This window comes from Mesoplodon densirostris, chromosome 7 (genome assembly GCF_025265405.1).
Source record: "Mesoplodon densirostris isolate mMesDen1 chromosome 7, mMesDen1 primary haplotype, whole genome shotgun sequence".
NCBI lineage: Eukaryota > Metazoa > Chordata > Mammalia > Artiodactyla > Ziphiidae > Mesoplodon > Mesoplodon densirostris.
In genome coordinates, this window is record NC_082667.1 from 57,785,936 (window position 1) to 57,812,852 (window position 26,917).

A 26,917-nucleotide genomic window follows, 5' to 3' on the forward strand; every position below is an offset into this window, starting at 1 on the left:
CGGCCTCCTCAGGCTCCTGCCACTGCAGCCCAGATATCATGGTTGTCACTACTTGTTCTGGTTCTGCCTCCCCTACCAGAAAAAGTTGGTTTTGAATATAATAGTTAATAGCTAAAATTGTTAACACTGTAAAACTCTAGAGGAAGTTGGTTCTCTGGTCTGAAGTGCTACTGAGAGAAAAACGGACTGGGGTCTAGGATATGTTCCAAGCAAATCATTCTTTTGGTAAGCAGACTGGGAAAGAGAGGTTATGGTTGGGTTCTCCTAGAGGTCCCACAGGGCCCCAGCCTTCAATGTGCCTGACTTGCACACACCAGCCGACACTGGCAGCTCAGTCGTCTCCAAGTTCCATAGCCAGGAAGGCATGTGGAGGCCCCAGAGGACTGGTGAGACAACCGTGTGTGTCCCTGTCTCTGCCAGACGGACCCCTTCTGGACGGCCAGTTCCCTGTCACCGTCCGACCACAAGGAGGCCCAAAACCAGTCCATCTGCAGCCTAATGGAACTCTTGGAGCTGGCCAAGGGCAATGCCACGCTGCTGCTGAACCTGCGTGACCCGCCGCGGGAGCACCCCTACCGCGGCAGCTTCCTCAACGTCACGTTGGAGGCTCTGCTGCACTCGGGCTTCCCCCAGCACCAGGTGAGGCCCTGCAGCCCAGCCCCACCCAGCTCTGTACCCAAGGAGCTGAGCTCCGCCCAGGCCTGCCTGGAGTCCCGCTCAAGCAGTAAACTCACCGTGTCCCTTCTCCAGACCTCAGGGTTCCACATTTGTAAAATGAGGGTAGCATGACGCACGCCTCCCTGACAGGGTCATCATGGGGCCAAGAGGGAAATAAGAAAGTCGTTTAAAATGTACAAAGGAGGGCTTCCCTGGTGGCGCAGTGGTTGAGAGTCCCCCTGCCGATGCAGGGGACACGGGTTCGTGCCCCGGTCCGGGAAGATCCCACATGCCGCGGAGCGGCTGGGCCCGTGAGCCATGGCCACTGAGCCTGCACGTCTGGAGCCTGTGCTCCGCAACGGGAGAGGCCACAACAGTGAGAGGCCCGCGTACCGCAAAAAATAAATAAATAAATAAAATGTAAAAAGGGCAGGAGCAGGGCCAGATTCTTCGGAACATGGTACTTCCATGAAGTGTTACCTACATGATACCTGGGGATCAGAAAAATACGATACCAACTATGACAGCACACTAGACGCTGGTGGCCACGTGCACAGTAGTTGACATTTGGGGCATTATCGGTCTTGTCCTGACTAGGGTCTGGAGGGGGAACTTCTGAGGTGTTGCCAAAGCAATTCCCAGCCATGGCTGGGACCAAGTCATCCCCCGGAGGTGATTACTACCTGAAAGCTTTCACTGGGTGCCAGGTCCCGCCTCTTTTAACCCCTTCAGGTGGTCCACGAGGGATAGACACCCTAACCCCACTGTACAGAAGGGAAATCAGAGGCTTCTCCTCTCCTGCCTGCAGGTCCTGTGGCTGCCTAACAGGCAGAGGCCCTTTGTGCAGAAGGTGGCTCCTGGCTTCCAGCAGACATCAGGCTCCAAGGAGGCAGCTGCCAGCCTGCGGAGAGGCCACATCCAGCGGCTGAACCTGCGCTACACTCAGGTGTCCCGCCAGGAGCTCAGGTGCCCACCCCATCCTGCCCAGGCTCACCCAGAGGACTGGACACAGAGGCTCAGGGTTCAAAGAGGAGAGGTTGAGAACATCAGGCAGACGTGGGTTTGTATGTGAGCTTGGCCCCCTGAGAGCGGAGTTTCCTTCCTCCAGGGACAGTTTTGAGGACGGCGTGAGGTTGTGAAGGGCCATGCTTTACAGGCTTCCCACACTGGCCAAAGGGCCGACCAGCCTCTGTCCCTGCCCCACAGGGACTATGCATCCTGGAACCTGAGCGTGAATCTCTACACAGTCAATGCCCCGTGGCTCTTCTCCCTGCTGTGGTGCGCAGGGGTCCCGTCTGTCACCTCTGACAACTCCCACACCTTATCCCAGGTGCCCTCCCCCCTCTGGATCATGGTGAGTTGGGGATTGTTGGGGGTCCAGAGAGCTGCCTATGGCTTCCAGGGCTGGGGGGCAGGCTCCACACCCAGGCTCTGTCTGGTGAGGTCTCGGGGTGGGGGGGAGCACCTGAGGGGACAGGCTTGAGGCATGAAGAAGATTCTCCTGACCTCTGGGGCCTGCACCAAGGTCTGGGGGGTAGGAGGAACCTTGGCCTTAGCCACATGGGGAAAAACACCAAAGGCTCTAGACAAATAAACAACTACTTGGGTTTTGGGGGGGGTTGGAGATGATTATATTTTGTTTTAAAGGAAGGAAAGTCATTGGGAAAAGAGGGCAACGGGGCAAAAATAGGGAACATTAAAATCTCAGAGATTACAGCCAATAAAACCAGTTTTCAGTTGGTTGACCGACTGAGCACCTGAAGACAGGCCTGTGTTCCAGTCCCAGCTCTGCCAACCAGGGGACTTGGGGAGCCCTTGACCTCCCTCCTGTGCTCCCACTGCCACTTCCCTGAGGTCATGAAAGGCAGATGGAGGGTCTCATTATGGCTAAGATGATGCCATGTCAGTGAATCAGATCTAGGTTTGGGGTGGTTATCTCCATCCACCCACCCATTGTCCTTTAAAACCACTGAAGGCCCAGCTCGGAATGAGATGAAATAACTGTGGCAGCAGTAGCTATGAGCACACTCTGATTTTCAGGCCACAGGAACTGACCAACAGCAAAAAGTGCCTCTGGCCCACCCCTGCCCCTCCTCCGCAGTTTACCTGAGATCAAGGGGGTGTGAGGCCTGGCTGCTCTGCAGGCTTTGCCCTGCTGGGCCCTTCTCTATGGCCCCCTGGAGGGGAAGCTCACACGCTCCACACCCTACAATGACATGTACTCTTACATGCACATGGATGCCACATACCTCTTCACGTACCCACCTGCGCACCTGCTTGTCATGTCACACCCTCTCATTCATCTGTCTTTCATATTTTGGTTCTTGCATTAAGCCCCTTTAAGCACATAAATCCTCTAGGTTTAAAACACACCACCTCTACAGTGCGTCTCTTTTAACACACACACACACACACACACACACACACACACACACACACACACACACACACACACACACACACACACACACACACACACACACACACACACACACACACACACACACACACACACACACACACACACACACACACACACACACACACACACACACACACACACCCCTACCTCTACAAAATACAATCTCAAGCCCCCAAGCCCCCTCCAGGTCCTCCTCTGCCCCTCCCCGATGGTGACGTGCGATCCTCCTGCCCATGGGCCCTTGGTCTGGAGCCCTGGTCTGGACCAGCCGTGACTGGAAGCTGGTGGGGGGCCATCTGTCCACAGCCCCCGGACGAGTACTGTCTCATGTGGGTCACCGCCGACCTGATCTCCTTCATCCTGATCATTGGCATCTTCGTGCTCCAGAAGTGAGTAGGCCCTGACCACCTTCCGCGGCCCTCCCTGCCCGAGATGGGCCAGCTCCCGCCCCCAGCCAGGTGAACGCCCTCCTGAGCCCTCAGCCGGGAGGTGTCCTGACCAGACCACCCTGTTCAGGGGAGAAGGAGGCCGCCCTATGGCCCCCAGCCCGTCCCCCTCTGCCAGAGCCCAGTGGCTTCTGGAATGAGCACCCAACCGGGAGCCCAGAGCCAAGCTGGGCCAGGATTTGCTGTGTAGACTCTTTGGTGAGTTTTAGCTCCAGGGGGGCTCCTCTCTAGGCTTGTCTCCCTGCCTGTCACCCAGGGCACAAGTTTCCACAGCACTTGTGCCGGGCTCAGACCTCCCCACCCACCCTTCAGGACGACAGCTTGTGGGGGGGGGTGGCAGTGGGAGTGGGTTGGTCCTGGGGAGGTTTTAGGGCCAGGCGGGGCCCCAACCCAGCCGTGAAGCAGCAGGCTGCGGTTTTACTCTTGACTGACGTTCTCTCTCTGTCCCATACTGCTCTGATCCGGCGCATGTCCCTCCTCTCTCTCCCCCCTCCCCACTCTCTGCTGCACTCTGGCATCTCACAGCTATCACTTGATCAGGTAATTCTGGTGTGGTCCTCCTCCTGTTCCTCTTTCTCCCTCCTCCTCGCCGCCCCCTCTCCACTTCCCTCTGAAAGGCTGCCTCCTGAGGAGCCCTAGGCCCAGGTCACCCTCCCAGACACCTCCCCTGCCTGAAGCCTCCTTCTCATCCTTGCTCCCGTCCTCTCCCCTGCAGTCCTCCCTTCTCTCTCCCCACCTTGCCGTGTGTGTCCCTCTGCTCTCTCTCCCTCCCGCAGACAGGGAACCAGCATTTCCTTGCAGGTTGCTGACCTGGCCTCTCTCAGCACCAGAGCATCTCCCTCTGGGGAGGGGCTCTGCCTGGGCCACCCCCCACAGCCTGGCACTTTGGGCAAGGCCTTCCCCAGTGCCCAGCGCACAGCCTACCAAGTTCTGTTTCTCCCTGCCACCTGTGGCCCTCCCACTCCACTTGCCTTTCCCCTCGCTCACTGTTTATCTTTCTCTCCACCTCTCTTCTCTCTTTCACTTTCTGTCTCTGACTCCCACCCCACTGCTCTCCCCCCATGAGCACAGCCTCCCGCACTTTCCCCTGGGAAATACCCCCAGTGGTTGAGCTTCCTGTCCCAGATGTACCTCGCTGCAGAGACACGGGCCTGACGCTTTCCTCCTGGGTTTAACGTTAATTTCCAAGATGAGACCTTGGTCTTGGGGGTGCAGGCTCCCTTTGGTCAGGTGCCTTGGGCCCTCCTAGGTCAGTCACCTTCACTGACCAGCTTCTAGGAGGAGGAACTCTGTGGCACTGAGCCCAGCAAAGGGCCATTTGCCTGGTCCCTCCACCATCCTCTCAGTCGGCAGATGTCCACATGTGCTGGCTGGTGCTGTGCTGGGCCTTCTTCCCCAGGGTGCTCCACCGACACGCTGGGCCACTCAAGATACAGCCAGGGCGGCATCATCGTCTTCCTGGGGGCTCAGGCAAGGCCTGATGGAGGAGAGGACCCTGGGGGAGAAGTTCATTTCCCTGTGGTCCTCATTTTTCCACTCATTCACTCAACAATACTTACAGCACCCACCACACAGCAGGCATTGGGGTTGGTGACAGGCATGCAACGATAAATAAGAGACCCTATTGCTGTTCTCAAGGATGCGTAGGGCGGCCAGCCCAGCCAGAGGTTGCCTTCCCCTTTGCCTCCTGCTTTCCCCTTGCCTGCTCTGTTCATCTACCTGTCTGCCTGTCCATCTGTCTGTCCATTTCTGCTGTGCTGATCCCATCTGGAAACAACTGATTTCCCGTGGAGTCTGGGCTCCCTCCACCCATTCCAGCAGGGCGTTGGGCCCTGGGGGGTTGGGTTTTTGTTTCCAAGCTGATCCCCACTTCCCTGAGTGGGGTTGGAAGAATCTAAGTTCAGAGGCCAGGGATTTGGGGCTAGTTCAGAGGAACTGTAACAGCAAAAACTGTGCCCTGGGCCGGACGAAGGAACCCAAGTCCTCCCTGCTCTGCCTGGTCCCTGCACGCCCTATGCTGCCCCACCTCTCAGCCCATTCAGTTTTGCTCCCACCTTGCCCCAGCCATTAAAGGGGTAACGCTCCGGCCTGTCCCTCTCCACTAGGGAATATGCACCCCACTCTTCCAGGGCTGTTGGAACAGAGCAGCAGCAGGCCCCACCCCAAGTCACTCCAGCACCCTTGCCTTGTGACCCCATGAAGACAAGCTCCCCGCTGTCTCCCTTCCCCTCCCTGCTTTCCTTCACTTCCTCTCTGGGGTTCCTCACTGGCTTCACTCAGCCTGGTCCTGATGGTGGAGCTGTAGGCGACGTCAGCTGGGACCCCCTGAGATTGGTTTGTACCCCAGGGTGGGTCATCAGTCATGCCTGCTAAGCCCCCGCCCCCAAATTTGTCCAGGTGTATAACTGGGGGCACCTGGCACATAACTAACCAACCCCTAACCATCCTCCTGGGCAAGGGGAGCGGATCTAGGGGTCTGGAGGTAAGAGGGCTGGAGAGCCCTGGCTGACAGTCAGCAGACTCTGATTCAGGCCCCAGCTCTGCCCTACTCTGGGCCTCAGTTTCCCCATCTGTACAGTCGGACAAGAGTCCTGCTGGTCTCTCAGGCCAAATCCAGAGAGTCTGTGGAAGTGGGCAGGATCCCTTCTCCAAGGAAAGGTGGGGAAGGACCTGATGCCCACGGGGCCATCTCTGCAGGTGGCGCCTGGGTGGTATACGGAGCTACAACCCCGAGCAGATCATGCTGAGTGCCGCGGTGCACCGGACCAGCCGGGACGTCAGCATCATGAAGGAGAAGCTCATCTTTTCAGGTGTGCAGCTCCGCAGACAGGTTGAGTCAGGCTCTGGGCTCTGTCCTCTGCACCCCACACATGCACACGGGTGTGTGTGCACACATTTCACACACAGCACATATAGCTAGGGACACGGTACAGACATAAATATACCCACCTAGCTTCACGCTCACACTGGTACAGGGGCACACGTACACACACACACACAGAAATGCACACCCGTCCACATGCAGCCATCAACTCCAGGTCCTGTGGCTCAGTGTCAGCCACATGGGTAGTGGGCAAGGGTGACATGCAGGGGTGGGGGGAGGGCTGGAGGCCCATCCTGCCATGCTGGTTCATACACAGACCCCACAAACGTTGATTTCACCCCTGCTTGCTGCCTGTTGACATTCCCAGATTGATGGAAGAGGCAGCTGTATAAACAAATACATGGAAAATTAGGTGTCACTGAGCTCTAATAGATGGGGATACTGAGCCAGAGTGGGGTACAAGGAGGAGAGAGGGGTTCAGAGTTCCCTGGGGCGGTGAGGAAGGATTTGGGGCCCACTCTGTGAGGAGGTGATGCAGTTGAAATGGGAAGGAAGGGTAGGAGGGTGATGGGTTTGAGGTGAGGGCTGGGCGAGCAGAGGGAAGGAAGGGCATTCAAGGCAGGAAGAGCATGTGTTCAGAGGTAGTGAGGGAGCACTCCTTGCCGGGCACCAAGAACTAAACATCATGCCACGTGGCTTGAAGGGAGAGCCTCTGGCTGACTCACCCCAAGATGGCACTGGGGAGGCACTTCAGCCTCAAGTGTGTGGTCAGGAGCTTGGGCTTTGTTCTGAAAGAAGAGGGTCACAGACAGATTTGTCTTTGTTTCAGTGGGTCTGTAACAAAGTACCACAAACTGGGTGGCTTAAAAACAGAAATGTATTGTCTCACAGTTCTGAAAACTAAGAGTCCATCATCGAGGTGTCAGCAGGGCTGTGAGGGAAAGATCTGGTCCTGGCCTCTCCCATTTCCTTGTAGACGCACCTCTGTGTCCGAAGTTCCCCTCTTTACAAGGACATCAGTCATTCTGGATTAGGGCCCACTCTAATGACCTCATATTAACTAATTACATCTGCAGTGACCTTATTTCCAAAGAGGGTCACATTCTGAAGTGCTGGGGTTTAGGACATCAATATACGAATTTGGAGGGAACACAATTCAATCTCTCTTTTTTTTTTTTTCTTTTTTTGTCGGCGCCATAACGCTTGTGGGATCTTAGTTCCCTGACCAGGGATCGAACCCGTGCCCCCCTGCAGTGGAAGTGCAGAGTCCTAACCACTGAACTGCCAGGGAATTCCCCATAATTCAGTCTCTCTAACGAGTGTGGAGGGTGGGTTAGAAGGGGAAGCCAGAGGCAAGGAAACCAATAATTCAGATGGGCATTGTGGGCATGGAAACAGGAGAGGAGAGATTTGAGAGATATTTAGAAGCCGGATGGACCTGGATTCAAATCCCAGCTTATCCCCCGAGCTGTGTGAACAAGAGCATATTACCTAACCTCCCTCACCATCAGACTCCTCCTCTGTAAAATGGGCTAGCTCCCCCTCACAGAGTACTTGTGAGGGTTAGTGCCACGCCTGGCCCAGACGGGTGCTTGGTAAATGCTGCCCGAGTGAACCAGAGCCCAGTGGGGGGTGCCTGTGTGTTTAGTGGGGCTGGCTCCAGCGACTGTGTGAACATCCACTCATTTATTCACTCTTTTATTTATCCCTTCCTTCAACAGACACATGCCAGGCCCTGTTTTAGGTGCTGAGGATACACAGATTCTTGTCTTTGGGGTACTTAATTCTTCCTATCCTCGCTCAAAAACCCTCCTCCTGGGAGCCTTCCCTGAGCACCAAAGCGGGGTTGGAGGGCCTCCCCCGGCCTCCCACTGCCTCTGGCGACACTGGGGAGCTCCTGGAAGGAGGAGCCCGTCCAGGGCACCTGGAGTCCCCAGGCTCCTGCACTGTGCCTGGCCCAGGGAAGTCAGGAGGCCAGCACTTCGGCCTGTCAGGTTCTGCACCTCCCCGACCCGTGCCCTCTCTGTAGTGCCAAAGGCCATTCATTCACCTAGCACCTTCTCATCACTGGCCCTGAAGAGTCGCCGCAGGCCTCACCCCCTGCCCACTCCTGGTTGAGAGGTCTTCTCCAGGGACCCTCAGCCCCACCAAGGTGCTCTGAGTCCCCTTTGGGTGTGCTTAGCTCCCCTCAGCAGACCTTTTCTAAGCCTCTGCTGTGTGTCCAGGACTGTACCAGCCACTGGGGACACTGATGCCCAGACCTCATCCCTGTCCTTGAAGTACTGCAGCCGATGGGGGCCATAGATGGTGAAAATACAGGTGGGACAGGGGGGAACAGGGTGGTCATGAGGAGGCCCCATCCCAGCCTGGGAGCAAAAACAGAAATGAGAAGAATTTAGCCAGATTTTAAGAAAAGGAAGTGTTATCGGGAGGTCATGCCCAGGAGACAGGCCAATATGTGCAAAGCACTGAGGAGAGTAAACACATGCGTGCCAAGCTTAAGAGGGTGCAGATAGTTTTCTGTGGCTGGAAGGTGGAGTTCCAGGGAGAGGAGACTGAAGTGCGACCAGAGTGTTTGCAGAGACTGAGAAGGGCCTTGAATGCCAAGCTCGATAGCATACCTGAAACCCGAGGCTTTATTCCTCCTAGTGGCTGACCAGGAGTGGCTCCAGGCCACCCCTTCCCACCGCGTCTGCCAGCCATCTGTCCACTCCTCTCCTTCCTGCACTCACATTCTGCCTCCCTCTGGCCCAACAGAGATCAGCGATGGCCTGGAGGTCTCCGATGAGCTCTCTGTGTGTTCAGACGACAGTCATGACACATATGCCAACAGCACCACCTGCCCTACGGGCCCCCAAGGGAGCGGCAGCCGCGCCACGACCCTCACAGACCGGAGTGGGCGTTAGCTGAAGACCCGTCTGTCCAGCCTGTACCTCATGTGGAGACAGGCGAAGCCCACAGAGCTGGCAGAAGCGTGCTCTGGGAGCTGGCGCCACAGCCTCCTTGCTGGCTCCAGCCCCTTGTCAGCCATGGCCTCTCTTGGAGGGGGCTCCCCTCGCCAGCCTCTCAGATGCCCCTGCGGGCCTGGGGCTCCTTTTTCTGGGAAGTTTGGGGCTCGGGGCCTGGTCCACTCCCTGAGGCCCTCCCTTGCATCCTGACCTGGAAGCTTTGAAGGGTCACTGGGCTATGCCATGCCCCCTGCGGCAGTGGAGGATGTGGAGCCTGCGTGCGCCCACGTGTGTCTGTCCTCCTGTCTGTACTGTGAGGAAACCACCTTCTCTGTGTTTCTCCTGCCTCAAGGGCCTGCACTAGGCCTCTGCCGTTCCATCAGTCTCAAAGCACAAGGAACCTTGGCCCAGGAGCAACGCCTGCTACAGTGGTGGAGACATTCCTCCCCTGCAAACCTCCTGCTGCCGCTGGCCCTGCCCCAGGAGAGGGTCCAAGCCATATTCCCTAGGAGCAGCTGGAGGTGGCAAGAGCAGGCTCGGGGCTGCTGGATCCACACCCAGGAGATCTAGAGACTGACATGACCTCAGGTTCCCACATCAGTGGCCAAGGGCAGGGGCCACCTGTGAAAAGTGTTCAGGCATGGTCAGGGGTGGGTATATGGCCAAGGAGGCCTTCAGTGGAGGGAGCCTGAGGGGCCTTGGCCAAGATGATTAAAGCTGCCATCTTGACACGTGTCATCTCTGAATTGTCAGTGGGAGGGTGGGGACAGAGCTTGCTGGGTTTGGGATTCGGGTCCCATGACTGAGGAAGAACCATTCTCAGAGATGAATGGGAGAGTGGCAGGGTGGTGGAGCCCCTCCCCTGCATCACATGGCACTGGGGCTTCCTTAACAGCACTGGGCTTGGGGGCAAGCGTCCCCATATTGTGGTGGAGGAGACAGTCTTGGAGAGGTAAAGTGACCATCTGGAGCCACACAGCTTAGAAGTGGCAGAGCCAGAATCCCACTCAGGCTCTGTGTGCCTTCCGTAACCAGCTGGGAATGGTAAGGCAGACGGGGAGGGCTCGCTGGTCCGATGTAGGACTGGGCAGTGGGACGAGCAGATCCCTTCGTGGCCACATGGAGGCTGAGATCCCTGCTATGGAGGGACAGGCCCTCAGCCAGGAGATGCCTCTCCCCCATGGCGGAGGTTCAGCTTTGAAGACGCCCATTCCCATTCCTGGCACAGTGGGGCACCTGGGCTGAAAGCCAAAATACAGCCCCTGGGACCACAGATGCCCCTGTCTTTCAGTCCTTGGACCTCTGCCCTCTGCCCTCCATGAGAAGGGGTCTGTAAATCCCATCTTTGTCATAAAAGCCTGCATGGTCTTGGGTGTGTCCTAAGGGAAAGAAGGGGGCTAAACCCCAGTTTCATCCTACATTAAATAAACATGGTGCTTCCTGGGAGCCAAGGGATGTGTCTCTTCTCCAAACAGGCCTTCTGGATAGAATTCTTGGGGTCTGGAGCCTTCAGGGAGGAAAGGAAAAGAAACCCCTCCTAATGCTGGAACCCAGACTGGGCCCCCCACATTAACCTCTAGGACTGCCCCTCTGGGAACTATCAGGGGACTCACCCTCCTTTCCCCCTTTCAAACATTTGCCAAGTGCTCCCTTCCTGGGGCAGAGGTCAGCTCCCGGCTCTGCCTGGGCATGAGGAAATGTATGTGAAACCTGGACTGTCTGGGCCAGCAGTGGGGCACACTGCCCTACCCAAATGCCCCAGTAACCTCTCCAGTGTCTGTAAGGCCTGCCCAAGAAAACAGAACCAATCTTTCATGTTAGCCCCTCCCTGTCCAGTCAGTGCCCCTGGGTCCACTGGCTAGCATGTCCCAGGCTCCTGGCTGGCCACACTTGGGCAACTTGAGTCATCCTAGGGTCTTTCAGAAGCAGGGAGAAGGGGCTGGGAGTTCTGAGTGGAACAGCCTGTCGGCATCCCACTCTCACTAGGGCCCTACACTGTACCCCTCCACTCCCCAGTGCAGAGGCAGTCCAGCGGTCTCCCCTCACCCCAAACAATGGAAGGAGAATAGAGGCCATCCCCCAGCTAGGTCGATAGCTGAGCCTTTCACCCTCAGCTGAGCCCACAGCCTGTGGTCAAGCCTGGTTCCTGTCCTTTGACCTGAGGGGTTACTGAGAAGGCCACCTTCCCAATGCCCTCCTCGTGACCTCTCCCTGTCTACTGAGGACAGCCTGACTGCCCTTAACAGGGAAACCGGAGACAGGGCCTCTCCCTTACTGCCATCTCCACAGACCCACTCCTTGCTTCCTCCCTTGGACCTTAGGGGGTGAGACCTCTCCAGGCTGAGCCCACCCTCCACCTTCGCCAGGGCCCTCCCTGAACCCTCAGCCCCTCTGTTCCAGGTATTTAGGTGCCCAAATTTCTCACATCCTTTAACATACAGCAATATATACAATCCCTTCTTAGGGGGAAGCAGGATACACCATTCCCTGGAACACAGTCCCCAGAGCAGACCCTCCCCCAGGCCTCAGGACACATGCGTGGCGGTCATCACAGTGACCCCTCCCATCACTTCTTCCACAAACTCGGCCTGCCTAAGCCTTGCCGGGGGCGGGGACGGGGCGGTTCCTGCAGGATCCCAGCCTCACCGAGTCCACCTGGCAGATGGCTTTCACTTACAAACCCCTCTTGGGTTCACAGCACCTCAGTAAGACAGGCAGAGCAGGAACCATGACTAGACTATTGCTCCTGCCAAGATGAAGAGCTGGGGCTGAGGGGTGCTTAGTGATCTGCCTGGAGCGGCACAGAGAACCCCAGCAGCGCCAGTACCACCTCCCAGGTGCCCTGTGCCCATCCGGGCTCTCATCAAGGCACCCTCCTCCCCAACGGCTGCCCTCTTCCGTGAAAGCAAATTTCCTCACCTGCCCCACAGACACCAGGCCCTATGGCCCTTCACAGAGGCAGCAAGTGAACAGACACCAGCCTATGGAGCTGCCTCCCTCTGGCTCCAGGCTAGCCCGGAGCTGCCTCGTTCTCTCCCCACGCCTACCAGGCTGGCCCAGCACCACCACGCCCACTTCACTGTGCCCCCTCCACGGTGGGTACACTGTCGAGGGAAAAACACCTCCGCCATACTATACCACAGACCCAGGACCACACGCTGTCCACACACACAGGCCACACGACACAGCCCCACGGTGTGCGCAGACAGACCCCCGTCAGACACAGAAATGATTATAGAGAAGTGCTGACACAAAGACAGGGACACACAATGCATATAAGCAGATACACCAAGTCGCACAATGACACGTCTGCTGTCAAGCAGGAACACAGATAGAGCACAGAGTCAGAGGCAGGAGGGATACCTAGACCTCTAAGCTGTGCAGTTACATTCTTAGGCACACCTACAGCTACTCAATCACACCCACCCCAATGCCACAGTCACCACGTCCCCATGCACTCCCACACTCACGTACAGGTACCCTGGAACACCTGCATACGCACACACACACCCTCACATCCATGTATCACTCAGGGGCACAACCAGCACCAGGTCATCCCCAATCCAGCCACACGGATCCCAGAGTTGCACACACAGACAATCCCACGCCTACTCCCGGGTCCTCCCTTCTCCCCCTCCCAGGGCTGATCCAAGAGTAGAACAAAAGCCCTGTGTCCCCTCCTCCCCTTCCCCCTTAACTCTCCTCCCCCGCCCCCCCCCCCCCGCCAGCGTCCATCCCCTTTGTCCTCCTGCAGTTGAGCCTGAGAGGGAGTCCAGGCAGAGCGGCAGGGACATTGCGCCCAGGCTGCCAGGGGTGCAGGGCGGCAGGACAAACAGGAGTGGTCAGTGCAGGAGCAGCAGCTGCAGAGAGCCTGGGAGAGGTCATGGCCAGGTAAGTTCCAGGTACATCTGGGGACTTAGGATGCAGGACTCCCCTGGCTGTGTCATGTCTACAAGTCTGAGTGTGTGTTTGTGGGTGTGCGTGTGACTGTGAAAAAGAAACAGGGTGGCATGTCAACTTCTAGGGGCTGGGTACCTCAGTTTGTGTCAACACCCATGGCTTGAGGGGCCTAGACTCTTAGCTGGGATAAGAGAAAACTAGATCAAGCCCTGCCTGGAAATCCCTACCTTTCATGTTGCAATGGGTGGTCCTTCGGCCCCCAGACTGGAAATCCCTAGGGTGGAAACTGGGTCTGATGTCCCAGTGTGTCCACAGTGCCCAGTGCAATAGACAGCAGGAGAATGAGTGAAAAAGTACTGGCGCACTTCCCAGGAGGGGACTCCCTCCCTCTCCCCTGGCAGCCCCTTGTGCCGGGACATCTCTGCAGAGAGAAGTCCCACCTGACGCTAATGAGACCTGCCCTCTTGGATCTCAGCTCAGAGTGGGCTGCCTTCTCAGCCAGTGGAAAATAGAATGAACGCAGCATGCTCCCATGACCCCTATCAACTCCTTCCAGTGGTCCTGCGCTGCTCCTTGGGATACACCCCAACCTTGGCAAGTGTGGCTGAGCCGCTAGGCATGCAGAGTCTACAGCCAGGTGGGTTCAGGGCCCAGCCCCTCTACTTGGGCAAAGTAGTTAACTTCCTGGGACCCTGCCCATCAGGAAGCTCATTTCCTTTGATGCTAAGACAGGGGATCCACCACACTGGATGGCCCAGGCATAAACAGTGAAAGCCAGACTGACTACTGGACAAGATCTGACCTCCAGGGCAAAGCAGTCTGAGGAGAGGCAGAGCAGCTGGGCTCAGGAGAATGGAGGGAGGAGCAAGGAGCGGAGAGCAGAGGTCTGCTCCCCTAGAGTAAGTTGCTACGTAAAGGTGTGTGCTCCGTGTCCCTGGAATTATGCAAGCAGAAGCTGTATGTTCATAATGGCCACATCATAACCAATCTGTTACAGCCCTTCAGGCTATAGAATGCTTTCACAAACACCCCTCCTTTGATCCTCACAGCAACCTCTGAAGGGCAGGTTCCATCTATGTGATTGTTTCCTCATGACAAACTTAAAAAAGAAGAGGGGAAGAAGTCTAAAAAACTCTTCAGGTTTGTGAGGATCAAATGAAATTATGTACATAAAAGCAACTAACACATGTGGTGTGCTCCCCTCCTCTTGGGTAAAAAACATGTAAGGAAACATTTGTTGAGTTTGTACTGTATACCTAGCACTTTTCATACATTCCATTTAACAGTCACCAAGTCACAACAACCATGTGAGAGAGGCATTATGACCGCATTTTAGATGAGGAACCTGAAGGGGAGTAACTTGAGCAGGTCACACCGCGAGTCAGGGGCAGAGGCAGGATTAGCACCCGGATCAGTCCTTAGAGCCAGCTCTTTCCACTCCCCCATAGGGCTTCCCTGAGAACAGAAAACTTATGAAAAAGGTCAACTTCCCTCTCAGCCTGGGCTCTAACTTCATGTCCTCTTTCCCTCTGGGCCTCTGCACAGGCTGTTCTCTCAGCTGGAGACTTCCTCCCTCCACTCCCTTCCCTTCACCTGGCTAATTCTACTTATCATTCTCAGTCTCCACTCAGGGATGCCTTCCCTGGCTCCCTTCCAACTGGGTTCAGTGCCCCTTCTGAGATCCCCTAATGCTCTGTACTTCCCCATGGGACCCTGCCACACTGCGAGCTCCAGGAAGACAGGGACTATGTCTTGTTCACTGACTGGCACAGAAAAAGCTCTCAATAAATACTAACTTAATGTATTCACTCGACCTTGAACAGGCACTAACTGAGCACCTACTATGGGCCAGATCCTGTACTCTTGGGGAGGGGCAGATATTAAATAGAATAATCAGGGTGTGGTCAATAGGGAGCACCTGCCGGAGATCCCAAGGAGAGTGGACAGGGTGAGGAGATGGGGGTAGAATTATACCCCCCACACATACTGGATCTCTGTGGGGTCGACTGAATTCCTTGACCAAAGGCTACAGCTCCTGTCAGAGGGCCCTCCTTATACAGATATTTTGCGCAGGTTCCAATAACCTCCCAGCCCTCCACCTTTAGACCCTGGGGAGGTAAAGTCTCCCTGCTGTTGGTAGCCATGTGGCACTGCTCTATCCCTTGTGGGAGTCCCAAAACACTGTCTATGCTTTTGTAAGTCCTTCCTTTATTAGAATCTCCTTAAGTTACCCCATCTGAGAGCATGCCATCTGTCTCCTGCCAATACTGATAGGAAAAAGCTTAGCACGTCTGAAGAACAGAAAGAGCAGTATGGCTGACTGGGTAAGTGGAGGAGGAGGTGGTACAGCTAAGACAGGGTCTAGACCTTCAGGTAGGCAGGGACTAGCTCATTGAGGCCATTAGGAATCTCGACGGGTGGATGGAAGGAAGAGTGGTTGCGTGAATGAAAGCACACGAGTTAAGATAATGCGCGCCTGCCTGAGTTAACCAGTGAACCAACGTAAGGAATGGTGGGTGAGAGGCCTCCTGCCATCTAACCGGGCCCCAGCCAGGTGGATTTGCCGACGACGCGGTCTGTGTTCTCTGCCCGGCAGGACGGTGGAAGGCCCGGTGCCGGAGGAGCCGGAGCTGGATTGGGGCTCCGAGGCGTCGTGCGCGGGGTCCTGCCACGCACAGCGCATCCTGCAGACCCTGAATGCGTATCGGCGGAGCGGCACCCTCACCGACGTGGTGCTGCGTGCCGGTGGCCGCGACTTCCCATGCCACCGCGCCGCGCTTAGCGCGGGCAGCACCTACTTCCGCAGCCTGTTCGCGGCTGGGCACCCAGAGCGTGGCCTGGCCATGGTGCCCGTGGTACCCGAGGCGCCGGGCCCGGCCGGGACAGCGGTGGCGACAGCGCTGGCCGTGGTGCTCGACTACGTGTATGGAGCGGGCGTGCGGCTGCGCGCGGAGGACGAGGCGGCTGCGGTGCTGGCGCTGGCCGAGCGGCTGGGCGTGGCAGGCCTGCGCGAGGCCTGCGCGCGCTTCCTCGAGGGTCGCCTGCGCGCCGCTAACAGCCTGGCGCTGCGTCGCGTGGCCGCTGCCTTCTCCCTCGCCTCTCTGGCCGAGCGTTGCGGCCGCGTGCTGCGCCAGGCCTTCGCCGAGGTGGCGCGCCACGCCGACTTCTTGGAGCTGAAGCCCGACGAGGTGGCAGCGCTTCTGGCCGACCCAGCGCTGGGCGTGGCGCACGAGGAGGCAGTGTTCGAAGCGGCCATGCGCTGGGTGCGTCACGACCCGCCAGCCCGCCGCGGACAGCTGCGGCGCTTGCTGGAGCACGTGCGCCTGCCCTTGCTGGCGCCCGCCTATTTCCTGGAGAAGGTAGAGGCTGACGAGTTGTTGCAGGCCTGTGGCGAGTGCCGCCCGCTGCTGCTAGAGGCCCGTGCCTGCTTCATCCTGGGCCGCGAGACCGGCACACTGCGGGCCCGGCCGCGGAGGTACGCCCCGTCCCCGCCCTCCCAGCCGCCCCTTGCCTCCTGCCCTGCGTTATTTCCTACATTATTCCCCTGTTCAACCGCTCGCTCAATCCTCCATCATCCTTTAATCCTATCACTTGATCATGCCTCTTGAATGAGATTCAGTCATACATACAACAGACATTTCATAGGCTTGGTGCTGGGTCCTTAAAGAGTTCACAGTCCAATGGGGGAAATGCAGGGATCTCACATCTCGTGCACATTCTGCCTCAGTGTGGACTCAGGAGTGATTTGGAAACATCCTTTACCCTCAGGGAGCACAGTCTAGTAAGGGGTATAAATAGGCAGGGCCTGGGGGGAAAAAAGAAAGGCTTATTCCCACCCCTGGAACACCAGACCAGAAGACTTCGGGTGGAGTAGTCAAGATGGCCTGTCACCCTCACAGGAGTAAGGGAGAGACCCTGTCTTATTCATCACTGTATCTCCAACAGTAAGCTCAGGGCCTAGTACAAGATGTTCAATATTTGTGAAAGGAATTAGGTAGGAATTGGCTAAAGGGTTTGGAAATTCTGGTGGGGCCAGAAGTCTGAGGGGTCAGTGGGAGGGGAGAATGCTTTGCTGAAAGGGTGTGTAGCCTGGTTCAATGGATTTAGTGATTAGGGGATGAGTTTAGGGGATGAGTTTAGGAGATGGTTATAGGAGGAGGGACACAGCAAAATTAGTCCACGATGGAGGTCAGAAAAGGGTGAAGAGAACGAGTTAGTGGCATACCAACTTGGGCTTGAATTCCACCTCTGTCTCCTACAGCTACATGACTTTTGCAAGCCAAAGTCAGGATTAAACAAGGTGATTTTTCTAGGTAAGGGTAAGGACTCACTCTGTAAAGATTCTTTTCCTGTAACTTAGAGGTCAGTAGAATGGGGTAAGGAGTAGTGCCCCTCTTCCCCTCAATAGCCAGAGGGGAGGCTGAAAGTGGCAGAGTCCAGCACGCGGAGGGTGGGGAGCAGAAGCGCGCGGAAGGGCAGCAGGACCATACAGTGCAGTCCATGAGCGGGTGAAGAGGGCTGAAACACATGTGTGGGTTAATCGGCATTGGCCTTGTCCCCACGCCAGATTCATGGACCTAGCTGAAGTGATCGTGGTCATCGGCGGTTGCGATCGCAAGGGGCTCCTGAAGCTGCCGTTCGCCGACGCCTACCATCCCGACAGCCGGCGCTGGACCCCACTGCCCAGCGTGCCCGGCTTCGCGCGCTCAGAGTTCGCGACCTGCACTCTCCGCAATGACGTCTACGTCTCTGGTGAGGGCGGAGCCATAGCCGGAGTCCCACAGGATTGGGTCATCACTTCCCGTGCGCCGCCCTCTGCTCTTCCCTCCAAGCAGGCTATAGGAGCACATCGGTCCTGATAACCTAGTTACTGGCTGAGGTGGTACTGCAGAGCCAATCACTGGTGTGACTCCACCCTTGCAATGCTGACTTCAACTCAGATTAGTATTGATCACTTCTCTTTAAGTAGCCTAGCATGTGCTGTGCATTATGCTAAGCAGCTTACATTAGTTATTTAATTCCCATTACAACCCAATTTTATAGGGAAATTAAGAATTTCCCCTGTTGTCTTGACAGTGGCAAAGATCGGTTTGATACCAATGGACGGTGCCCTCCCTGAGATTCGAGCCCTAGAGACTCAGAGAATAAAACACAGTCCCTGCTCCCCTTGAGTGCCCTGGGGATAGCAAGAGGGCCTGGGAACAACAGCTGCTTCTCTCTCCCTAGGAGGCCACATCAACAGCCGTGATGTGTGGATGTTTAGCTCCCATCTGCACACCTGGATCAAGGTGGCCTCGCTGCACAAGGGCAGGTGGAGGCACAAGATGGCGGTCGTGCAGGGGCAGGTAGGGACACCCGGCAGCTGCTGCCTTGGGCTCAAGGTAGAGATCTATGGACTGACTGGGGGAAGGCCCTTTACAATCCGCTCTCTGTAAGAAGGGATCTGAGGCCCCCAAAAGAAAAAGGATTTGCCCAAAGTTGCATAATGATGCTAATGCTAATAATGATAGTAATTACTGTAATAGTACAGCCTAGTAGTCAGGTGGTCAGGGGTGTGCGCTCTGGGGCCAAAGAGCCTCGGTTTGAATCTTGACTCTGCCACTTAAGACCAAAAAGAAAAAGAAAAATCTGCCAATTATCTTTGCAAACTACATACCTAATTCAGAAATGCAAATAAAAGTGCTTCTTAGGATCACTTAAGGTGGTAAACCTTTAAGATATTAGGTATTTTTATGAAGCATCAACTTGGTGCCAGTTATTTTACAGATCTAATCTGTATTCAGCACCCATCCTACAAACCAGTACCATCCCATTAGTACAGGAAAATCTGCTAAGGGAGGTTCAGTAATGGGGAGTCAGGACGCAGAGCCAGGAGCTGGGATGCGCCCCTGGTGGGATAGTTTCTACACACACAGCCCCAGGCTGTGGGGCTGAGACGCAGGCAGCCCTGACTCTTGGCGACCCCCTCATCCACAGCTGTTCGTGGTGGGCGGTTTTGACGGCCTGCGGCGCCTGTGCAGCGTGGAGCGCTATGACCCCTTCTCCAACACCTGGGCTGCTGCGGCCCCGCTCCCAGAGGCAGTGAGCTCAGCTGCCGTGGCACCCTGCGCCGGCCGGCTCTACGTGATGGGGGGCGCCGGGCGGGACGGCGTCAGCACCAACAAGGTGGGCTGGGAGTGGACGGTGGAGGCCTGCTGTGTGCCTGGCGCAGAGCTGGGTCTTTCATGTCCTCGTCCAGGCACTGAGGAGTCATCCCCATGTTTCAGGCAAGGAAATGAATTCAGAGAGATGACCCAAAGGTCACACAGTAGGTCTGGACCCAAATGTTTGGGCTGGTGCCATATGGGTTTCAGAGATTTTAAAAATTAAGTGAGGGCAAGGGTGGGACTAGTTAAAATGCTTTTCCTCCATTCCAAAATACAATACACTTGGGACTTCCCTGGCAGTCCAGTGGTTAAGACTCTGCACTTCCACTGCAGGGGGCATGGGTTCGATCCCTGGTCAGGGAACTGAGATCCCACATGCCACGTGGTGTGGCCAAAAAAAACAAAAACAAAAACAAAAACATAGAAAACAGAGAAATAGAAAAAAAATCATCCATAATCTCACCACCTAAGAATAACTACCATTAATATTTGGTGCAATGCCTTCTAGGCTTCCTCTGAGTTGACTTTTGCTTTTGTTTTAGTTTTAGTAAAATTTTGTATTGTTTTTTCTTGTTTTAAGTATAAGCACTTTCTACATGCTTAGAAACTCTTCACAGACATCATTTCAATGTCTGTGTAACAGTCAATGGAGTGGATGAATCACAGTCTACCAAATTTTCTATTGTACATTTAGGCTTTCTGTGAATAAAAACTGATCTTTATTGTGGCGCTCCCTCCCCATCCTGATGGCCACACAGGCATGTGATCCTGAGATCTGACTCTTTCCCAAACTAGGATCTCTCACCCTCCTTATTCCCACTCCACTCCCAGCACACCTTCCTGGGCTGGCTGGGGGAATGCCCTTTAGCACCTTCTTGTGCAGCACTGACATGAATAGGCCATTCTGGGGGTTTCCAAGGAAACAACTGAGGAAATAGGGAGTAAGGTGAGCAGGCAACTAAAGGTATGAACCCTCAGAAATTGTAGGAGGCATCATAAACACCTGTGGGCCTAGGAGGCCTGTGGACAGCTACAGAAATGGGGGCTGCGAGACATCCCAGCTGGAATCTGGTCATGACCTCAGCACACCAGGGAGGAAGAGGGTTGACAGTATATGCAGCCAGGAATGCATCTCCATGGGGGACCTGCTCTGAGAACCCATGAAGACGGTTATCTCCACCTCCTGGGATACAGACCTCTTCCTGGACCTTGAAAGATGAGGCGGCTTTTGACAACGGGAGTCCAGGGGGAGGAGCTGGAATGTGGAACCAGACTGAGCACACGTGAGGGGACACGCATGCTCAGGCCTGGTGAACACAGGCATATGTGCTGAATGAGTCCCCCCGACCAAGAGCTAGGAGGTGTGGGCAGCAGGGCAGTTGAGGGGCAAGGCTTCACCTCTGCCACTCCTTCCTCTCAGGTGCAGTGCTTTGACCCCAAGGAGGACCGGTGGAGCCTGCGGTCACCAGCGCCCTTCTCGCAGCGGTGTCTCGAGGCTGTCTCCCTGGAGGACACCATCTATGTGGTTGGGGGCCTCATGAGCAAAATCTTCACCTACAACCCTGGCATGGATGTCTGGGGGGAGGCAGCTGTTCTCCCCAGCCCTGTGGTAAGTGGAGGGTCCTGGGCACAGCCCTGGCACTGGTTCCATTTAGGAGAGTAAAAACCCACTTCTAAGGATCTGGTTCTCAGAGGTAGTGAGTCCTGTGTCTGCCTCCATGCTAGGCGGTTTTACTAGGGGGTAGTTCCCTAGCTTTGTCCCACAGTGATAATCAGCCTTGGGCTTCAAAGATAAGGAGACTGGCCTTTGAGAGGTTGAGGCCACCAGTAAAGCCATGTAAGGCAGAACCTAGAACCCCAGTCCCAAGTGCTATAGCTTTGGCTAGGGGGCTTGGTCTCAATGACCCTGCAGTCTCTCCTGATCTGTAGGCCACCAGGTGGTAGCTTACTATTGGAGGAGGGGGGAGCATGGAGAGGGGACTTGGTAAGTTTCCCTTGCCTCAGTGATATCAGAGAAGGGAGGTCTAGGCCCCGGACGTTCCACCCCTGCATTTCTTGCCTCCCCGCACTGTTCTGTTCCCTCTCCAAAGAGACTATATAGGGGTATGGATGGATTGGTGATCCCTGCCAGTTCTGACCTCCGGTGATTCTAAGAGCCTGAGATTTCTGGCTTCTCTGAGTCTGGTGGTAACTATTATTGGAGTGCTTACTATATTTCAGGCACTATGTAAAATGCTTTACATGCTTAACCTCATTAACTGTTAAGAGAACCTTATGAAAAAGGTACTATTATTCTTCTTACTTGGCAGATGAGGAAACTGAGGCCCAGAGAGGTGAAGTGACTTGTCTAAGGCCATTCATTTAGTTAAGGGTCAAGCCAGAGCTTGAAGTCAGGTCCACCCAATTCTTACCTCTCTACCTTCCAGACTGCCTACTCATATTCTGTGGGTCAAGGTTTTGTTGTCTGGCCTGGCCAGCTAGGGACTGAGGGAGCTCCAGGCTGGACCCTATAGCTAATTGTCTTTCTGTCTGTCCACCCAGGAGAGCTGTGGCGTGACTGTGTGTGATGGGAAAGTCCACATCCTTGGCGGGCGGGATGATCATGGGGAAAGCACCGACAGGATCTTCACCTTTGACCCCAGCAGTGGGCAGGTGGAGGCCCAGCCATCCCTGCAGCGCTGCACCAGCTCCCATGGCTGCGTCACCATCGTCCAGAGCCTGGGCAGGTGACTCATACTTGAACCAGGAGGTGGGGAGGGAGAACTCAGGTTCACCACTGCTCCCCTCATGGCACCTCGGTGTAAACAGCCTCTTAGCTTACTGCCCCTTTTCTTGTAGAAATAAAACCTCCTTCAAAGGTTGGGTCTGTGTCCCAGCTCAAGCCTCCTTTGCCTGGAGAAGTAATGCCCAATATCTGCTCCCTACTTTGACTCTTTACAAAGCACCTTCATATGTTACCTCGTTTACCTTCATAATAGCAGCGTGGACATTTAAAAAAATTATGAAATATTTCATGCATAAAAAGAAATATCTTTTGTACAGTTTAAGAATTATAATAAAATAAATATGTTCCCACGACCTAGCTTAAGAAATAGATCACTAGCTTAAGAAATGCCTTTGTAGGCCCCTCTATTTCCAAACCCATCCCTTCGCACATTCCTCCCAGGAATTGTCACTGTTCTTAAATTTCAGATTATCGGCACTTAAAAAAAAAACTTTTAGTGAGCTAGTTACTAATATCTGTATTTTACAGAGAAGCAACTGATTTTAAAAGAGCAGGAGACTCACCCAATGCCACATACTTAGTAAGAGGCAGAATCTATGACTCATAGATTCCATGAAGCTTTAGAATCTATGAGACACTTCTGGCCAGGATGGTTCTCCCTTTCTAAACCACCCTCTCCAATTCAAACACCTATAGCAATGATAGATAAAATTAAAAGCCAGACAACTGAGGCATAGGCTTATAAGTAAGCAAACATGTCTGAGGACCAGAAACAGAACTGTAAAACATAAGGCAGAAGCTCAAGCTTCTAAATTCAGATTCTGGGATAAAGGATTTAAAACCAGGATGACAAACCAGGATCACTGCTAGAAGCCTGGGCCAAGGTGGGGCTCCCCCGGTCATGAAAGAAGCTGAAACAAAACAAAAAACAGTTGCAGAACCCTGAGCAGCCTCGGCAAGACTCGCAGTAAACTGGAGGCCCCCGGTAGTGGGCACCAGAGCCACAGGCCTCTAAGACATCAATGAGCCCAGCTCTGCACCTGGATGTGTCAGATCCCCAACATCAACGTGGGGTACAAGCTCCTGATGCCATTATAAGCGCCTGGGTTGGTCTGGGGCTGAAGGGCAGCAACATAAAACTGCTGGGTCGGGAGGGGTGAACTCAGTAGAAAGAGAGGGAACAAAGGACTGATGCCACAGAGTCTGTGAATCAAGGCCCAGCGGTTCAGATTCTGTGCCTGTATTTCTGAGGCCCAGAGGAGCTAGCCAGGCCCCATCTGGGGCTCCTCTTAGTTGCACTCAGATTGCCTTTTGAAGAGCTGTCATCTGCTCCTCCATCTCCTCCAGCACAGGGCCAGCCCTACGCCCCTAGCCATCTTCCAAAGCCCCAGGGCCCTGTCTGCGGGATCTCTCCAGCTGGGGCTGACCCATCACAGAGCAGCATAAAGGCCTGGGTCCCAGCTGAGCTCCTACCCTCCGATTATCCCAGATTAGGGAGCCCGTGACCATCTGGACACAGCTGATAATGGCAGAGGGGGAGGGGGGTCGGGTAGAGGCCCAGCCTCAGAGCCTTCCTGCTCCCACCCCATGCATAACACCCAGGACAAAGCAAAGGTGCTGTACTGCTTGCTTACCCAGGCGAAAGCCGGAATGGAAAGGGTAGGGGCGAATCCAGGGCAAGCTCTCCCTGGAGACATGGGCATCTTACCCAGGCTCAGCACTTCTGTGTAGCCAGACAGATTGCGCAGTTTCCCGCATGATGGCCATTTGTGCCCCAGTGCTTGCTCACGCAAGTGCCAATGCCCTTTCCTGCTCTGTCTGCCTGGGCAGACCTGACACCCTCCACCCAAGGGCTGACCACTCCCTCCTTGTACCCCTTCCTTATCAGCCCTTCTTCCATCACCTGACATATGGCCAGGCCTTTGTGTGACATCTCTGGTCTCTCCTGACACACCCATAGGATGCCTCTTGAGGCAGGAAAGGTTGTCACCTTCATCTCTGGGTCCTCCAGTGAGTGGAACAAACCCTTCCACTGAATACCTTAAATCAACGTTTCCTGGATTTCTATCTCCTAATACCTGTGAGGTAGGTACTACTGCCCGCCCCCGCTCCGATTACAAATGAGTAAACAGACTCAAGAGTTGTGAAGTAACCTGCTAACTAAGGTCACAGGGCTGGTGAGTGGTGGCAGAGCCAGGATTCCAACTCGGGTCCAGCTATCTCCAAAGTCTGCTTCCTCCATGCAGCCTCTGCTAATCTGAGAAAATGATGTGGGGCACAGCAAAGCAGTTGTTTAGAAGTAGGAGATACATCATTTCCACATGCGAAATTCCAGCCTGATAGGATACTGTCCCTGACCTTCTGGGCTTCCGACTTGATGAGACATGGTGCTTGTCCCTGGTGAGTGGGGCTCACAGGAACACAAGCAAAAGGTGACAGCCACGTGTCCTAACTTCTAGGACTACTGGTTAGACCGAGACCATATACAGAGGATCCCCCTGGCTCCTAGTCCACTGCTCTCTGGCACCCCAGGCTGCCTGCTGAATGTGAACTGTTACCATTCAGTTCAGAGGGAAGCCAGACAAGTCCATGACCCCTTAGCCACACATGGGCTTGCCATCTTCTCCCTAGCTGAGAACAGAGACAACTCTTGATATGCAATCAGAAAACGATGAACCCAAATTTAATTTTTGAGTTTCTTTTCTGAGTAGTTCTATTTGTAAAGATTGATATTTTATGACTGTAATTCTTTCTTAGTGGGCTTTCAAAGAACAAGAACTTTATTTCTTACATAATAGAATAAAACTTTCTATTTTGTAATCACTATATGGACTTGTTGGATTCTTTTATAAATCTGAAACATATCCACGCTGTATATGCTACCCACCCATTAGTATAGGAAAAAACAGTATATGTAGAGTTCCCTACTATCTGCAGTTTTAGGAATCCCGAGGTCTTGGAATGTATCCGCTGCAAATAAGGGGGGACTACTGTATTCAGTTAAGTTGCTCAAGAGGAAAGATTTCATCACACAATTCTTTGTGACAAAAACCTGGACTATCCCATTTTGCTCAAAGGTAATGTGACAGTATGTATCTTTTATGATGCCTATGCCCCCAGATTTACTTGGTAGATTGTTACCGTTCATAGAGACAAGCTGAAGGCAGTTGTACATAAAGATGAGTGGAGAGAAACAGATGCTGTAGAAATTTTAAAATTCATTGGATCGGTCATTTGAATTGACCTTTATAAATCTAAAAGTGAAAATGTTTTAAAATTATGAAGCAAAGAAAATGGCTATTCTCTCTTCAACAAAGTTGTAAGCAACCAAAAAATTTTAAGGCACTGCGTGTTGACAATCCAAGTGTAATACAAAGCAAAACCAAAAAAGCCCCAGAAGCTAGAGCTTATTTGAGATGTATATGAAATCTGGAATCAGCAGCTACAAGATGAATACCTTCACTTCATGTCAGTTGATAAACATTTCACTGCCTTCAAGTAACACTGCTCATTTGGGGTATATATCCTTCTAGACAATGAAAATGTGAAGTTGTTTGCTGTTATAACTCATATTCACCCATTTGAAGTTTACAATCCAGTGTTTTTAGTATATTCAGTTATGCTGTTAATACTTGCTAAATTTTTAATATTTTTGGATACTTGTTAAGATTTATAAAATTGACTTTCACTATCCCTTTATTCTTACTTACAGTGACTTAAAATATAAAAGGGGGGTGTTTATGGGCCCAGGTGGTAAATAGTGATGGCTAGTTTTTTCTGGTATATTAAGGGTAAAATCAGTGAGTAAAAGATCCATTTCCTCTGGTCCCCCTCCTGATGGGAAGGCAGCCCCCCTACAGTACCTATGCTCTCCCTTCCCCTCCTTCTGTAAAGCAAATACATTATTAAAGGTTATGGGAGCCCTACCCTCTCTCTAGGCAATTTTGGATTTTAATGGCTCCAGCTTCTCTGGTTCACCACACAAGACTGTCGGGTGCAAGCTCGTCATGGGGGCAGTCAATGGCCTGCCAGTGAGGGCAGGATGAACCCATCATAGCTGTCCTCACCAGAGGACAAAGGCCCAGCTGCACCTGGCCGGCTGAACTATTAGTGCAATACAGGACTGAGCAGCAGAGGTGTGTTTCATTTGAATTTCAGAGATACAGGTCTCCATCTTTTTTGTTGTTGTAGAAACAAGAGTTTGGGATCAGGTAAGTTGTTGCCAATCTAGGATCTCATGTTACTTGGTCTCAAATGAGAAGTGGTAATCTCTCTGAGACAGTCTAAGTACAGTTGACCCATGAACAATATGGGTTTGAACTATACCGGTCCACTTATATGCGGATTTTTCTCAATAGTAAATACTATAGTACTACACTACCCGGGGTTAGTTGAATCCACAGATGCTGAACAGCAGATATGGAGGAACCACATATACAGAGTTGACTGTTAAGTTAGGGTCTGCACCCCTGATGCCCCATTGTTAAGGGTCAAACTGTATTTTCCAAAGCCTAAGATGTATTGCATGGGTTAATCAACACTGCTATAAAATGAAGTTAGTAATGGAATCTGCCCATAACAGGGATGTTGGGAAGATTAAATGAGACATCCACAGCAGGCTCAGGGCATATAACAATCATCTATAACAATAATCTCCTCACCATGGTCATGCTGCTTATCAAGTTATAAATGTAGCTTTGATTAGTAACAAATAGGAAAACGGCTTAATAGCCATTTCATAAAATAATGTCAAGATCTCATGTCTCTTAGGGAGAAAATAGTAAAAAAAAAAAAAAAAAAAAACTATCTTTTGAGACAGAAAATGTTGACTTATCAACGATACCTAAAT

At 53.7% G+C, this 26,917-nt stretch overlaps 2 protein-coding genes across 6 annotated transcripts in view; both read left to right on the forward strand.

The window, feature by feature from the left end:
* The window catches only part of GDPD5 (glycerophosphodiester phosphodiesterase domain containing 5), a 90,065-nt gene extending 80,039 nt beyond the window's left edge, over positions 1-10,026 (forward strand). For all 5 annotated transcript variants that reach the window (XM_060103370.1, XM_060103372.1, XM_060103373.1 and 2 more), the window contains 6 exons: positions 421-639; positions 1,466-1,623; positions 1,864-2,011; positions 3,386-3,468; positions 6,223-6,335; positions 9,107-10,026. In XM_060103370.1, coding sequence (XP_059959353.1) covers positions 421-639; positions 1,466-1,623; positions 1,864-2,011; positions 3,386-3,468; positions 6,223-6,335; positions 9,107-9,255 — 870 coding nt within the window. In that variant the 3' untranslated portion in view covers positions 9,256-10,026. The remainder of the gene's footprint in view (positions 1-420; positions 640-1,465; positions 1,624-1,863; positions 2,012-3,385; positions 3,469-6,222; positions 6,336-9,106) is intronic.
* A 5,483-nt stretch (positions 10,027-15,509) lies between these two features.
* Positions 15,510-22,073, forward strand: KLHL35 (kelch like family member 35). Its single transcript, XM_060105191.1, is given in 7 exon segments — positions 15,510-15,521; positions 15,603-16,672; positions 17,765-17,949; positions 18,424-18,542; positions 19,174-19,362; positions 20,764-20,952; positions 21,885-22,073. Coding segments are annotated over 7 exon segments (1,953 nt in total).
* Positions 22,074-26,917: the final 4,844 nt, after the last annotated feature.